General features: G+C 36.4%; 1 protein-coding gene across 1 annotated transcript; it reads right to left on the reverse strand.

Moving 5' to 3' along the window:
- Positions 1-1,351: 1,351 nt before the first annotated feature.
- On the reverse strand, positions 1,352-7,446 carry LOC114519858. The gene is made up of 7 exons (XM_028540039.1): positions 6,374-7,446; positions 5,197-5,342; positions 4,877-4,947; positions 4,229-4,351; positions 3,241-3,749; positions 2,387-2,786; positions 1,352-1,971 (listed from the first exon to the last, which is right to left on the reverse strand). Exons 1-7 carry the CDS (start codon positions 6,980-6,982, stop codon positions 1,709-1,711), a joined length of 2,121 nt encoding a protein of 706 aa, XP_028395840.1. The 5' UTR covers positions 6,983-7,446; the 3' UTR covers positions 1,352-1,708.
- Positions 7,447-16,854: the final 9,408 nt, after the last annotated feature.

A 16,854-nucleotide genomic window follows, 5' to 3' on the forward strand; every position in this document is an offset into this window, starting at 1 on the left:
TGATTACAGGCAAGAGTGTGCACAACCAAAGAATAGAGCGTTTGTGGAGAGATCTATTTTGCGGTTGTGTCCATATGTATTATCATCTATTCTACAGCCTTGAAAGTAGTGGGTTGTTAAATCCTGACAGCGAGTTAGACCTTTTTTGCTTACACTATGTTTATTTACCAAGAATATCACATTCCCTTCGCAACTTTGTGAATGGATGGAATGCCCATCCAATGAGTACAGAAAATAACCTTAGTCCAAACCAACTCTGGATCAGAGGCCTACTAGAAATTGCAAACAGTGACAATCGAATTGCCCAAGATATTTGGCGGTCAGGGGAAGTAGATGTACGTAACTATGGTAAACATTATTTCGTCTTGAAATTTTTACAGTACTGGCGTTACTACAAAAACAGGAGACTGTAACCGCCATGCATTACACAACACAGCTTTCTCTTCTATGCAAAAACCAAGACAAGTAAAGAACAAACATTACAAAAGAATGATTTTTTCAATGTGAAAGAATATAATAAACACGGTAGAACGACAAAAATTCACTGAACTCTTAAAACTTTTTTTAGGATTTATATGGAGTTGACTGGGATGGTCCTATCTCAACAGAGCCTGATACCTGCGCCGTTGAGGTCCCCCGAACAGAAAATCCACTTCAAGCACATGAATTTACAAACATGAAGGAATCCATAGATCCGCTACGTCAAAGTCACAATTATGGCAGTGATATATATTTGGAATGTAAACAATATGTAGAAAATCATCAACATTGAAAGTGAGAACATATCGTTTGTATATGTTATTATCAACGTTTTAACCCCAAACATTTTCTTGCAAGTGCGATTTCCATTTAATAGACCTTGCCGTTTATTCACATTTCACCTCGTGTCCTCGTTTCCGTGTCAAATACATATACTCGTGTTTCATGCTTAGTATGGTTGAAAATTACTTTGTTATTAAGCCTAAGATCAGCAACAGACAAATCCGTCCAGGAAACATGGAAATATAATCTTTATCTGCCTTTGACATGCTAAGATAAGTTAACATGGAAACGAGGCCTTCGGGTAAAGGAGAACAATCGGTAAGATCTGTTGCTAGACCGGTCAGGCCAAGTATAAAATTGCATAGACAAACCATATAAACCTATTCGAAAAAGAGCAAGAAGCCTGTTTCGAGTTACGCGAAAACGAGGCTAGTCAGATTTTCTCTGCCGAATTTAAAGCCATTTGTTTATTTTCTCACTTTTTCGCTGGACCTGTTGCAAGCGACACAAAAACAAAGTTTTTACAGTCAAAATTTAGAAATATAAAAATGATTTTAAAATTTTGACAGCAGAAAACCTGACTAGCCTCGTTCTCGCGTAACTCGTAACAGGCCTCTTGCTCTTTTTGGAATAGGTCTCATAAAATCTGGCTAGAATAGACTTCGTTTTGAATTAATCCAAAATTTTCGTTCCCTTGTGTTTGTTTTTCATTCAATATATCTGACCGGTTTGACAGTTCTACATGCATGTAAACTGAAAGCACTCTAACAAAATATAAACATTAACCTAATAAGCTAAAATATTTAGCAATGTCAATGACAACCCTGCATATTCAGTTGTTACAAACAACCAAAGTTACGTACATTGAGACAAATTAATATTATCTAGTCAACATGAATTGTAAAACAGTTAGCTGTTGCCTACTGTACAGTAGCAGTATCTGAAGTCACCGAGAAGCAGAAAACGAACACGACGCATGACGTAGGCTGGCTAACATAACTTTCTCAAACGCACCGTAATCATTATAGATCACAGGTAGTTTCAAAATATTGAAACAGGTATCGGAATCAGGCATCGTGAGGTTTTTGTTACCATACAGCAATTTGATGCTGGTTGTGAGACCAAGTGGAGGTACTCGAAGATTCGATGTGCAGTACTTTAGTAGAATACAAAGAACAGGAAAATTTCCGCCAAGTGCAGGAATGCATTCTGCAAATAAAATATAAGTTATCAATCAATCAATGTAGTTTCCTAGGCACCTGTAGTTTTCCACTTCAACCGGCTTCGCTACGATACGGTTGAAGTGGAAAACAGGCTCAAGTGACTAAAGTAATTAATTCAAGAAACTCAATGTATTAAGCGACTTAACTTCCGAAATTAGTCATAACTTGGCAACTCGTATACGGATGAAAGGGGCTGTAAGGTTTTAGGTAGAGCAGGAAGCGAATATTCAGTTATTTACATGATATTGAGTACTGTTTGGGTTTCGTAAACCAAATCCTATATAGAGCACACGCACGTGACGTCACAGCCGCCATGTTGGTGTTTCAATTAAAGGAAAATTCCTCTTAGACTCTTATTGATTAGACTCTTTGTCAGGAACACCAACATAACTGTCATGTACCTGATGTATTCTCATGCTTTTCGAGAAAGTCTCCAAAATAAGAATATGTAATCTTTTCCTCATCACTCTTTGGGTCTGACTGAACAAGAGACAAAAATTTCTTGGCAGTAAGAGATATTTCTTGGGAGCCATCGTTTGCAACAAAGAATGGCTTCCAGGTATCGGGACTCATTTGGATAAATTTTATTAGACCAAAATGATCAAGGCCTTCTTTGAAGCTTATCAGGGAAGGTAGTCGCTTGTCATACAGCTCCTCGATCAGGATTTGACTAATAAAATCTACTCGAGACTTTATACTTAAAACCCTCCCCACAGGCCATCCAGATCTATCAACAATGGAAGAAAATCTAGGTTCGTCAAGTAAATTTGAAAGCTCCTCGTCATCTGTACAATCTTCAATCTGAAATGATAGTAGAGATATTTCGTAAACGGTGAAAGTATACTTCAACAAACAAAGAGATATAATGGATTCAGGATAAGCATCACACATAGTAAGCATAACAAGTTCCCTAATGGACAATATGCGTGTTATACAATGGCAAAGAGAGGTATACTCTCGGAAAGAGCATACCAAAATTAGGAAAATGGCAAAGTTTGGTTGCGACAGTTGTGTAATGCAGAAAATATGGTTTTGCAAAGTTCGCAAACTTTCTATACTTTTGAATTTACGCGCAAAAATTGTTACCACTTTTCGACCGAAAATGACAACAAATTGTGCACGCGACAGAATGTCTCCATTGATCAATAACTTCTAAAGTCTTTTATGCGTGCCCTGTATTGACCAGTTAAGCTGAACAAACAACCGATTACTTCTCTATTTTGCATTTTAATAATTCTACTTTAGTTGATTTTACCTTTTTTAAGAATTCTGTCAAATCGGAATTCTGTGGAGTGTTCGGAAGGTCATCCAGCTTGATAGCTGAAACCGACTTTTCTTTGTTACCATACACAAGAAAATCGTAGATGTAATTTGCTAATGATGGCATACCGGGGCCTTGTTGAAGTATAGAGTGTGCCAGCATAAGGCCCCCCATACGCAAGAGATTAACATTGTCCCAGCTATGTCTTGGAACAAGGTGACCATCTTCTCCTTCAAACAAGCGATTACTCATGCATCTAATGAGATCACCAAAGAATTCGATCCTTAAACCACCACCGTCTATTGCATCTTCATAGCCTTCGAATACTATACTGAGATGCCGGTATAAATCTTTGCGTTCTGTACATTTATAAAAAATCAGTGCTCTTTCCCACAGGCATTCTCTTTCTACGTGCAATATCTTGATATTGTCCTTGTCTACATTCTTTGCATAGGCTGCAAGTTGCCCATCAATTGATGACGCAGTTGATGATTTACAGGTATCTACAGAACAAAAATTCAAAGCAAGCAAATTTTACTCTTTTGGCAATGAGTTCATTAAGGCTAACTATAGCATTCTTTTCGGCGCCGAACGCCAATTTTACTCGAGGAGAAGGATTTGTACGAAAGTTGTTCCAAATATTAAAGAGCACTGCAGCGCAAAAACAAGTGAACGGCTGAATAATTTAAATCAATTAGATGGAAGGCTATCTGCAACCAGAAATTTGAAGCTAGGTTTTTCGGTTAGAGCGAAGTCGTTCCACGCGATATAAACACACGGTTAAGCACAAACTATGCCGACACATGAGTTCGATCGAAGTCAAATCATGGGTCAAATTTAGCCTCACATAAGCATAGGCATGTTTATAATAATGCAGCCTTTCAATGTATTTTTATAAATCACTCGCACTGTCAACAGTATACCAACCAAATGCTATAAACAATACTTTTTTACTTTTAATGTTTGCCATATGTTCACTTACCATCAGTTAAACCTAAGAGGTCAGATACTGCATCTTCTGTCGAATAGTCATTTGCCCTCAGTGTTTCCAACAAAGTTTGCCTCTGTGCATTTGGAAACATTTCTTGCATTCTATTTATCTCTTCTATGAAAATAAAAATTATAGTTTGTACAAATTTAAATTTGGAGTCAATCACTATGTACTCTCTCATGATGAAGGCCCTCGGGTCGAAAAGACGAGAAGTGTTTTGTCTATTTTAGGCAGTTGTTATACCACATTTGATGCTAAGTTGTTTGAAGATGCTGCCACGCTGCTTTATATTGCTAAATATGTATGGTTATATTATTTTGGTGAGATGATACCTCTTAAATAAGTATTTTGTATGCATTACAGATTATTTAAAAACTTTTGACAAAAATTATATAAACAAACTTCGTTCAGAAGTTCGCAAGTTCATGAACAAGTTCATAATAAAATTAACAATCTGTTTTATAACTATGCATTTCACTGTCTCCTTTTAAACCTTGGACCAATGAGAACATTTGCTTTTGAAATAGATCTTTAATTTTATAGTGAGATTTTGACCCTGATCGCAACGAACTTGTGAACTTTCGAATGAAATCAGGAACATTTTAGTCAAAAGTTCTATGAAATCAGTGATGTTCTTACGGGTTAAAGTGTCATCACCAGTGTGATCAATGATTTTTTCTTCATCTCCATCAATTTTGTTATCAGATAAACTAGAAAAAGTAATAAGCAGCATTTTATAGAATGATGAGGATTTTAGGAATTTAAGATGATGAAAAAAATGCAGGGTGCTACCAAAAAGGTATATGTTAGGTTTGAATAATGGTAGCTGTGACAACTAAATGTCTTCTAAACAAAGAAAATTGAGATTAGACAATCATCATTAGTGGTAGGTCAATTAAGCTTAATTCCAGCAAATTAACAGAAGAGATAAAACAGAAAACTGAAAATAAATGTCATACTTTTGAGTTTCTTGCTCTTCCTCCTCAATATGAAAACGTTGATGAGTTAACATAGACTCTTCATCAATTTTTATTTGCATATTACATTTAAGGCATGGTACAGTTGGTCCATCTGTATCATTGGCACCACTAATTGCTTCATTTGCCTTAAAAGAAAAATGACAATTAAAATTGTTGGTTAACTTGGCTTCCTTAAAATTTCTTCTTTATACTACTTTCCATATAAAATTGCATTTTATATGGAAGCAATTCATGTATATGATAACATATGATATATGATATGATATAGACCTTATATCCATCACTATGGCAAGGTATTTGTTGTACATAATATATACATAGGATAAAATAGACATAAATCTGAGAACAACATGATCAAAGTGAGTCAATAATACACTTTGACAGGGTAATTAATTTAAACTGACTAGAGTCTGAATAGATATGACATCCACTGCAACAAATGCCTTCCTGCCAGTGAGATCGAGATAAGGCCAGATTATTCAAAAGAAGGAGTGCTGGACAAATAGCCAGGTAAAGATGTAAACTAAACCCTGAACTGGTGAGCAATGTAGTATTCTATCCATGCCCTAAGGGTCTAATGAGTTTTATTGACATTATATATGCAAATAGTCTGAATAATTACTTCTACTGTATATTGAATGAATACTTTTTATATATTATTTGCAACTACAAAATAATGTTCAGGTACTTAACTTTAAAAATTCTTCAACATATATTGTGTATTATTTAAACTATAATTTTTATAAAACACCCTAGCTATTTTACATATTTGTTAAACATGCATCTGAGTGTATTTATTTCATAGAATATAACCCCACCATGAAGGCAGTGGCGTAACTAGAAGGATAATTGGGGGGGGGGTGAATATTCATATATTCAGTTCTACCCCACGAATTTCTATTGTAAGGTATTGCAATTACAAAAGAAATCTGTAGGGCAGAACTGGTTATTTGAATATTCACCCCCCCCCCCAATTATCGTTCTAGTTACGCCACTGCTTGAAGCCCTATCTCCAATACAAGTACCTTCTAAGGGCTCAGCCCTTGTGTGAGGGGGGAGTGAGGCATAACGTATATCAAATTTATCAAAAGTATAAAACATTGACTGAGTACACTGAATTATTGAAAAAATTGTTGCTGATGAAAAATTAACTTACCTCAACTTCGCATGTATTTATTGTGTCAATAGATTTTTGCAGAGGGCGAACATAGGCTACTGCCTGTCTCAACGGTGATTCATCCCGTAAATAGGGTATTGAATAGCCGTTTTTCCCTGGGGGGATAACTTGTAAGCGTTGGCTTCCTGATGCTGTCCGGCAAATTAAATATCCCCCAGCCTCTTTTAGCAACGGAAATTTCTCTTCGAGGATTCGAGTGAGAAACGCATGGTCGCCTTTTTTGTTATCAAAGGTTATTTTCAGCTCACCAAGCCCCATTGCCTTTAACTTTTCTTTTTCGGTTATGTTTGGAGCAATGTTTGCATTTTTATCAGATAGAAGGCAAAATCGATGAGTCCATGTTGGCAACGGGTTAAACATTGGAACCCAACTACATCGTTGTCTCTTGGGTTTTGGTGGTTTCGCTTCCTGAACTGTTTGTCGATTACTTGTTGCTTCTCTTCGGTATGGAGCAAAAAGTTTGCTTAATTCCTCCGACGTGGTTCTTTCGGTTTGCTGTGCCGAATCTTTATTTGATTCTTCAAGAAGTTTTGCAGCTTCTCGCATTAATCTCGCTGCCTCGATCCTTTTCCTAGTTTCATCCGCCATATTTACATATTACTGTAAAAACGCGCTCTTTCGATTTCTATGCACACGTGCTCTATATCCGTACCAGTTCACTGATCGTACTTACTTAAATTAACTTTATTCTCTTCATTCTTACTTAAATTAAGTTTCGTGAGCGTCAGTGAATAGCCGCTGTTCATTAGTACCGTGTGTTCGTAAGCATCGTGTTGAAGTAATCCGCTGCCCATGTTTATTGCGTGCTCGTGTGGCGCATGCCGTCCCCGCCGAATGTCACGTAAGCAGTGCCGAATGCCATTAGGGCAAATACTAATGCCATTAAAGCCAATTCGAATATCACGTAAGTGGTGCCGAATGTCATTTAAGCCAATCCGAATGTTAGCTACGCAGTGCCGAATGTCATTCAAGACAATCCGAGTACCACGTGAGCAATGCCGAATGGCATGTAAGTGGTTGCAAATTGTGTAAGCTAATTTTGGCGGTGATCACCCTTCATATCACTTTACCTTAATTTCCATGTGATAACTGAAAGAAAATATTGCGTCAAATTATTTGGGAATTGCAATAAGAGTGTACCAGTTTAGTTAAGTAAATCCGTCAGACTTTACTCAGGAATTATATTTTTACTTTTCAATATTCGGGTACAAATTTTAAAATTGACTGTGAGCAGTCAATTTTATTATTTTTACAAAGCTTCTGAGATCACCTCCATCTTCAGATGTTAGAAACAGAGTAAGTGAAAGATACACAGCTGGAACTAGGTGGCGTATAGTAATTAAGTACGGTGTCTTTTGTACCCGCTTTTTTTAGTGCACCCTTTTTAGTCCCTGAGATTTAAAGTATAGCCATTTCCCATTAGCCATTTCCCAATCGAGCAGGGTACTTGGTCTTGTCGCGAACTGCAAAACATCTATGGACTGCTTGGAGGGACAAATGAGTCAGATTTATATTCCCTGTCCCTCCAAACAACAGCTAATAGATGCTCATCCTCATCCCCAGGGCCTATGTGTTTAGAGCAACGGAGCTAGGCCCTCGGGACGAGGATGATAGATGCCGTTTGCGGTTAACGACAAGACCCAGTACCCCGCTCGATTGGGAAATGGCTAATTTATCTTAAGTGCGTAAAATGCTATATCATGCAATATTGTAAAGCTTCAAGCATCGAATATGTGTGTACATATAATGAAGAAAAAGGATATACTTGCTCCTATATATAAAGTGCGTAAGCGTTGCTTGCTATACCGGCACTTTATATAACAAAATTAGTATTTTTTTTATTCGTGAGTATTAATGATGTTTGTGTTACCTTTTAAAAAAAAATAGAAAGTAAAATTGCAACTATCGGTTTTTCTAGAAGCTGAAAAGCGAAAAGACGAAATTGAAAATCGTGAGAAGGAGAAAAAATTCTTCGAAGAAACTTTCCTTGATTCTGAATACAAGATTAAAAAAGACGTTAGTGAAAAGCTTCAAAGGTATATAATGTATATTATAATTCTTTAAAACAGATATTTTTATGCACGTTGTTTTTTTGTCAATGGGTGACTCTTTTGTCAATCCTTAATTGTTACATATTTTTCAAAAAATTATACTCCTATGTGCAGTATCTAGTGAGGTGTATGGTTGCGATTTCATTTAATCCGAGATTATGTGCTCGTAATTTATTCCGAGAATATGTGCTAGTAATTTAATCCGAGAATATGCATGTGCTAGTATTGAAAGATGTTTCTTTCCTTCCACAACTGAATCATTCATTGCACTGTATGTATATATGCGCTCATGCACATATTTACTTGTTTATTTAATTCGACAGATTTTCGTGGCTACAAGTAGCGTATGGTGTAATTGGCCCTAAAAAGGGATTTCCGCATCCTCGTCTTTATTTAACAGTGAAAAGAGGAAAAAAGAAGTCCGAAGTTTTGAACGAAATAAACAATGAGTTTGAATGTGAACTGAAGAAATACGTTAAACTTTATCGCGAACCTGAAGAAAAACCGAAGTTTAAATATGTATCAAAACCAACAACTGGTGGTAGTATTGTTGCTGTCGATAAATTGAAAACAAAAAATCCACTACGACTACGAGTAGAACGTAAAGATGAAGACGAAATTGAAACCGCAATCCAAGAATCAGAAACAAGAAAAGTCTCAGGAACCTTAACTATGTTTTGTGCCAAGAGTGGTGGCAAACATTACGCGCTTACCTGTTTTCATGTCTGTTTTCTTACAGATCAACATAGTCTTAACGAAACCTTTAATTTGGAGAAGTTTCTAGAACTTCACCGCAATTTTAAGACGAATAAGAAATATGCCAAGAAACAACTTAAGTTCTTTTATAAGGAGAAAAAAGTAGTTCATTCTTCGGATGAAAATAAAAACGCTGTTGAACCTGAGGACTATATCAAGCTTGGAAAGATGTCCGAATGTAAATTTCAAAGGGACTCTGATATTATGTCTATAGAAGTAGGTAAAGGTGTTGAGGTTGACTGCCAAATGGTGGATATAGGAAATCCAAATTGGAAGAGAATTTGGCGAGAGCTTAACAGGAGAGCAATGTATGACACAGTCAGAGTGGAGAAAGTTGGCTCGGAACAGAGTGAGAACAAAGGCTGTATCTATCAATGCAATTTTTGCTACAGATACCAAAACAGTAATTTGTTCGAGGATGCAATTGTTGTCCGTGGAGATTCTGGCACATTTCTGAAGGATGGTGATTCGGGGGCGCTTGTATGTTTTGTGGATGGAGAAAACAAGAAGCAAGCGTTCGCTTATGGTGTTTGCGAGGTAGATCAACTAAATGTAGAAGAAATGAGCTCTGATGAAGAAAGCGATGATTGCAATGAGCCAAGCACTCTTAAAGGGCATGCGAGCGAGGTGGATGAAAGCGATTCCGATGGTGACTTTGTCATATTTAGTGAAAATGGACCATTCTCCATTTGTTTAAAACTTAATACAGCTTTAGAAAACCTAGGCCTTTTAGATGTTGGATGTTATGAGGAATGTGGTGCTTCAAATTAGTGATATACATAATTTATGTAAATAATCAGTACTCGGTAATTATGGAGCAGGGCCTGTTGTTCGGAAGAAATCATATTTAGCATATTTTCCATAGATCGTGTGGTCAGGTCACAGGTTATCTAAACTGTAAAATAGACAAAGGATTTTGAAACGCTCGAAAACAACGCTCATGGGCACATAGCCTAATTGTAGTTCTTTGATGTTTGAGTCAAACGTCTGCTGTCGAGCAGTAAAATAATTCACTGAAAACCAATGACTCTATATAATTAACTAGCTAGGTCACTTTATATAATTATACTTTCATTTTGTTACAGCATGAAAGGAATCGCCTGTAATAACGAATTTATAACTCATGTAATAACGAATTTATAACTCATGTAATAACGAATTTATAACTCATGTAATAACGAATTTATAACTCATGTAATAACGAATTATAACTCATGTAATAACGAATTTATAACTCATGTAATAACGAATTTATAACTCATGTAATAACGAATTTATAACTCATGTAATAACGAATTTATAACTCATGTAATAACGAATTTATAACTCATGTAATAACGAATTTATAACTCATGTAATAACGAATTTATAACTCATGTAATAACGAATTTATAATTCATGTAATAACGAATTTATAACTCATGTAATAACGAATTTATAACTCATGTAATAACGAATTTATAACTCATGTAATAACTCTACCAATAATACAACGCAACAAGCACTAAGTGTTTTTGCGCGCCCGCGATATCATAATGTTTCAAATACTTCATGCAATTATGTAATAAAAACATGGAAGTTCTGCCTACGAAGCTTTTTTCTGTAAAATTTCATACCGTCGTACAGTGATTGGGCAGTCCTCGTCCTCCCCCAGCTTGTTTCAATACTTAGCAATCTTCGGATAAGGCAAGCATATTCGGATGAAATAAAATACTTTAATCAGTTTTATAAGAAGTTCGGTTTTTTGTCGGCCAACTATTCGGAGTTTTAATTTTCCATTCATGCCCGTAGGCAAATGAACGACCTTTATGTTTACTTTACAATTTATCGTATCTCTGAATTACTCATTTCACCTGTGTATTTAGTCCGGTTGCAAAACGTCTTCAACCTTATGCCTAATCGTAATTAATTGCTGCCGAGCCTCAGCGAGGCAGCACACTATCCTTGACGTTACATGACGTTCTTACTTTCTCGTGCCCAGTCCCCGGCCGAATTATGTATTGTCGACATAAATTTCGATCTGCTTTCCGCTTTGGGAGATGTCTGTCCATTTCAAAGGAGCTCATTAAGAATTCAAGTATGTTTGTGAAATGAGGGGGGCGGTCAGACTTTCTATTGCAGCCTGGGAAGCAGTTTTTAACAGCCATATCGCTAAGTAATCAACAGCAATACAAAGGCATATTCAACAGCCATACGAAGGTAGATTGAACAGCCGCGTGAAGGCATATAAATATATTTATTTGTGTGGTGATAAGTATTCAACAGCCATACGAATAAGGCATATTCAACAGGCATACGAAGGCAGATTGAACAGCCGCGTGAAGGCATATAAATATATTCATTTGTGTGGTGATGTTACGCTAAATATTCAGCAACCGTATCGCTAAGTATTCAAGTAATTCAAAAGCCTTAAGGCTAAATATTCAAAAGCCGTTTGAAGGAATATAAATATATTCGTTTGCGTGGTGATTTTCTCAGCCTCTATTCTGTGCAACTTCACTATACTTTCGTAAATAGTACAGAATGACACACTCTTTTAAGACGTTTGTAATGTTCAAGTGATTCCTCTTTCGAAATGTATGAAATTCTGTCTCAAACTCAACCGCACCAAAGTGTGAAGTACACGTATTTTGACGAAAGTATTCATTTAAAGAGGACAAAAGCGTTGAATATGCGCATTAATTAATCACTATATGAACGAGAAGAAAAACAAGCAACATTAGACTGCGTAACTAACTTCAAAATTCTGCGATTCAACTTGTCAAACCTCTGAGAAGAAATAGGTCAAATTAAAATAGAATAAAAGAAGGAAGTTATGCCATGCATCGCTGCTGTTCGCGTTGTTGTTTTCCAGTGCCTTGAGGCTAGACACTATTTAGGCCATAAAAAATATGTCCTTACCTAATCTTTACTATGTCTATGGTGATTAGCTTGCCGTACTTATTCTTGTCTGATCCTTTTGCAAGGTCAAGGAGAAGTTCCAGCAAATAGCTCAAAGCTTTCGGCTTACGCCATCCAGCGTACCTCAGATTCGCTTGATCACACATGAATCAAATTTCCCAACAATGTTATTTTCTGGCTCGCCTTTGATTGAGCTTTGGATTAAATGTAGGATTTATTCCTACGTATGTTTAGTTCATTCTTGTCGCCAAAATAACGTCTGATGGACAGATTGAACTTAGGATTAACAAAGATTGACCAGTGTGGCCAGATCAGCGGCAATTACCTAGGGACTAGCTACGTTAAACGTCACATTTTGGTCGCGTCGAATGCAATTTAAACAATAGATAATGAGATGATAGTGAAGCTTAATGGGGTTTATCATCTCATTATCGACCAAAATGCGACGTATAACCACAGTTATTAGAATATACATGGATTGGAGACTAGATGGCAGTACAATACAACTCATTATCTATGTTATTGTCCAGGTTTATGCAAAAAAGGGTTCCTTATTCGTCACATGTCTATTGTATTTTTGCCCAACTAACCAATAGCAATGGCTTGGCTTAGCTCCTCAACCGTGACTTGAACAACATGTTAATTCCGACCTTATTATTGGTTTATTTGTTCAAAATACAATGGACACGTGACAAATAAGAAACAATTTTTTGCATAAATGTTCTCCGACATAGTTAATGAGTTCTATTGTACTTCTATGTAGTCTCTAAACCATGTATATTTTTATCAACTGTGGTACAACCTAGGACTAAGACAGTGGCATGGCTTTATGAAATCAGACACACGACGAACGTCTATCAATTTTTTAAGACACCTGTTCTGGCGTTAACTCCGGCGTGCCGCGCACGGCCATGCAGTCTTCAATATAATGCTTCTGAAAATAAACAATACAGTTCATATTCATTTAGATGCCTTGCGAACCTAAATGTTGTTCGATCGCGAAATTCAAAAGCACGTCATACTTAAAAAGTTTAGAAGTTCAATTGTTCAAAAATGTAAATAAACGGCATGATACATTCACTTTGTCTTACACAAGTTTTGCCTTTGCATGAATTCGTGTTTATATAGTTATGTTAAATTTTCAAATTGTTGTGTAACATGTATGGTTTTGTTCCTATATAACAAAGCACTTGATGTACACCCCCGACTTCGTCTCGGGAAACATTCAGACTCTTGGGAAAACAAAACTCACTATTTCCCTCGGAAGCATACATTAAGTGTATATTATTTCCAGAATTTTCTATATTTTTGCACACGTGATTCGTGATCCAGTTTAGTTTTTAGATCAGTATTAGGAATGCAGCAGATGATTCAGTTGAAAGCCTATTTTCACAGCAGGGGTGAATAACATTCAAAACGTTTTTAATGATGCCTAACATGTTTGCTTCGTGCTGGTTATATAAATATCATTAAAAACATTTTAATCAAGAAGAAGTCATTTTTCTTTGACATTTAAGAAGCATTTTACCTTTGGTAAGTATTATGCGTTTTTTGTTTGAATTTTGGTGACGTAAATGTATCACTAAACGATGATATGTGCATGGCTAGAAAAATACCGATGTCAGATTCAGAATCCTAAGTATGATTCGCTTGGGCGAAATGCAGTAGGAAATTTCGCTTTATTGGTCGATATTTTTGACGAATAAAACACAATTCATTGTTGTACAATGATTAGTCGAAAATCGTGTTAGTCGGGGCATTTTCAGCTTTATACGTACGCCGTAAGAAACACGCATAGTCATAGGATTATGCATACGTGTGTATTACTAATATCACCGCTCGCTTTTTTGAATTAGGAAAGGCCTTAGAAATACTTAACTGAATTTCAGACGATAGCACGTTGCTCCACAAATGTTAACAGGAAATAAACTAAAGCTCTTAGATATTTCTCGTTAGAATATTTTCTTTAATAACTATAGCTTTATACTCTAACACGCTGTGAACGCTAGTATAAACGAGTATAAAGCATTTTATAGCTAAACTGCCCGAGATAACATCACCAGAACAACAGTATAAATAAAGGAGGCAAGCATCTCTTCGTTTGTGCCTTCCTAATTCGACCGATCAAGAAAGACATGTCGAGGAAAGCACACGAATTGTTGCCAATTTATTATGACTAATTTTGGAATAATATATTCCCGAACAGACAATTAATGAAGAGCACTTAACGGAATGAATTATAAACTGATAAACTTATGCGTGAATGCTTTTGGAAACAGATAGTAAGGACTGCAAATTTTCCTTCACATAACCGTCTTTAGCGGATTCGGATCTCCATTGCCCATGGAGATCATTAACTCCTGCATTCGCCGCTGGAGTTGCCCCTCCACTTCTGAGACTGTGAAGTCCAAACATACTGGAAGAATAACCCAGGCTGCGGAATACCGCTAAACCCAGCTAGCACAATCACGTTGTATGAACGTTGTATTAACGTTCGTCGAACGTTTAGGTAACGTTATTGATTAACGTTGCATGGTAAACGTTTTTTTGTGAACTCGTAGGAACGTGGTATTAACGTTAGGATTAACGTTACAGCGCGACGTTAATACAACGTCAGTACAACGTTCAACTCAATGTTCATATAACCTAATTTCCAACGTTATTGCAACGTTCAGCTAACGTTTGGCGCCAACGTTCGGCCAACGTTTGAACAACGTTTGAACAACGTTCAACCAACGTTAAGATAACGTTGGATATCAAGGTTGAGACAACGTTAATTATTTCGGGGTATTTGAAAATTTCTGCGAGCTTTCGAATACAGATAACTTATAGTTATCAGCCGTCTCGCCAATTTGCTAGAAGAAATGTTTTAATCAATGCCAATGACATAGAATCTACATGTATTCACAGGCTGGCGAACAATGCCTCCGAAGTCGCAATTAAATTTACACACCACAGTATATACGTTTCATCGGTTCAATATTTTATTTCATTCAAATTAATACCTTACAAGCTAACATATTTCTTAAAAAAAATGGAATTGGCATGCAAAATTATTGCTTCTCTGATTCCTACTTTCGATCCATTTGGAATGATATCTTCAGTGATATTTTCGTTATTTACGCCTTTGGCCGGTAGCACTTAGAAGAACGCGCAATATATGGATAAAGCTTCTTCGTGTTTATCTATGAGGGTGTCTAGCTGATTAGCTTCGTTAAGACGGACCTTTGAAAGCCTAGGAAATCGGAAAACGAAATTATTAAATTATAAACATGTAAATTATTCTATAATTTAGATAGGTAATAATACAATAATACAACGCAGTACACTTATTGACATCATATTATATGCCATCTCGGCCATTTCGCCGCGTGGGATTTGAAGGAAAAAAACATGTCATATATTTTGTGAATAATGAACAATCGAGAATCTCTTCTTACCTTTGCGACAGGTATATGAATACTCGGGAATCAGATTTACCTTTTCTTTATACAATCGACGCAGATAAGCTGTAAAACGGTAAATAAAAAATACTTTAGTCAAAGACACATTTGAATTTGGTGCCCTTTGACCTTATTGGCTTATATCATATTTTCATCATTTACGCAAATTTTCATTCCTATTACAAACTATAAAACAATATTTACTTACGTTGATGACCTTGATACTTCAGTTTTTCCAACGGAAAGAAAATTTCAAACAAAACTAAGGTAGATTATGTTTGAAATAAAGGGAGATTTGTTTCTCGCAAAGTAAAGCTTCCAACGGAAACGAACGCGCGGTGTATGTGTGATCGCAATCTGAGCCTATGAATTTTATCGACTGGTCCCCAGCACTAACTATATATGGTATTGACATATAACAGCATCACACATTCACAGGCTCGCAGCATCTATTCGGATTTCAGTATTGAAATGTTTCTGTCGTCTTAATCGTATATATAATATATTTTTATATAATATAGCATTTCGTCCATCATCGCAATATGGAATAATTAGTATGGTTTACCGGTAATTCATGAGCGACCTGCATGTTCCTAACTGTCTCACTGAGACTCACAGATACTCGCTAACTGAACCGTTTGGGTGATGGACGTACATTGCGCAGCGATTTCATGATAAATTGAATTTTAAATTCAAAAAACCGCAATGTGAAACGTTCGAACTGAACGTTAATAGCATTTCCATATTCAAACATATATAGACACATTCAACAAAAATGTAACCATGATCGAACGTTAATATCGACTTCCAAACAACGTTGTCACAACGTGGCAATAAAACGTTAATACGACGAAAATGTCACCCTGATCAAACGATATTCTCGACTTTTAAACAACGTTGCCACAACGTGGCAATGAAACGTTAATACGACGAAAGCTTCACCCTGATCAAACGTTTTTCTCAACTTTCAACCAACGTTGTCACAACGTTGCGATGTAACGTTGATTCGACGAAACTGTCACCTTGAGCGAACGTTAATCTGGACTTTCAACCAACGTTGTCACAACGTTGCGATGCAACGTTGATACAATGAACAATATCACCTTGAACGAACGTTAAGCGCAACGTTAAACCAACGTTACTGGAACGTCAGAATATAACGTTCAGATAAACGTGATTGCCAGGTTGAATCCAACGTTCAACTAACGTTGATACAGCGTGATGTAAAATGAATTAGGACAAACAACGTTGTGAGAACGTTGTATTAAGGTTTAGTCATGACTTAACCAAAATACAACCTTTGGCCAAC

The sequence above is a fragment of the Dendronephthya gigantea genome, unplaced genomic scaffold, assembly GCF_004324835.1.
Source record: "Dendronephthya gigantea isolate DGI-Jeju-01 unplaced genomic scaffold, DenGig_1.0 000014F, whole genome shotgun sequence".
Lineage (NCBI taxonomy): Eukaryota > Metazoa > Cnidaria > Anthozoa > Malacalcyonacea > Nephtheidae > Dendronephthya > Dendronephthya gigantea.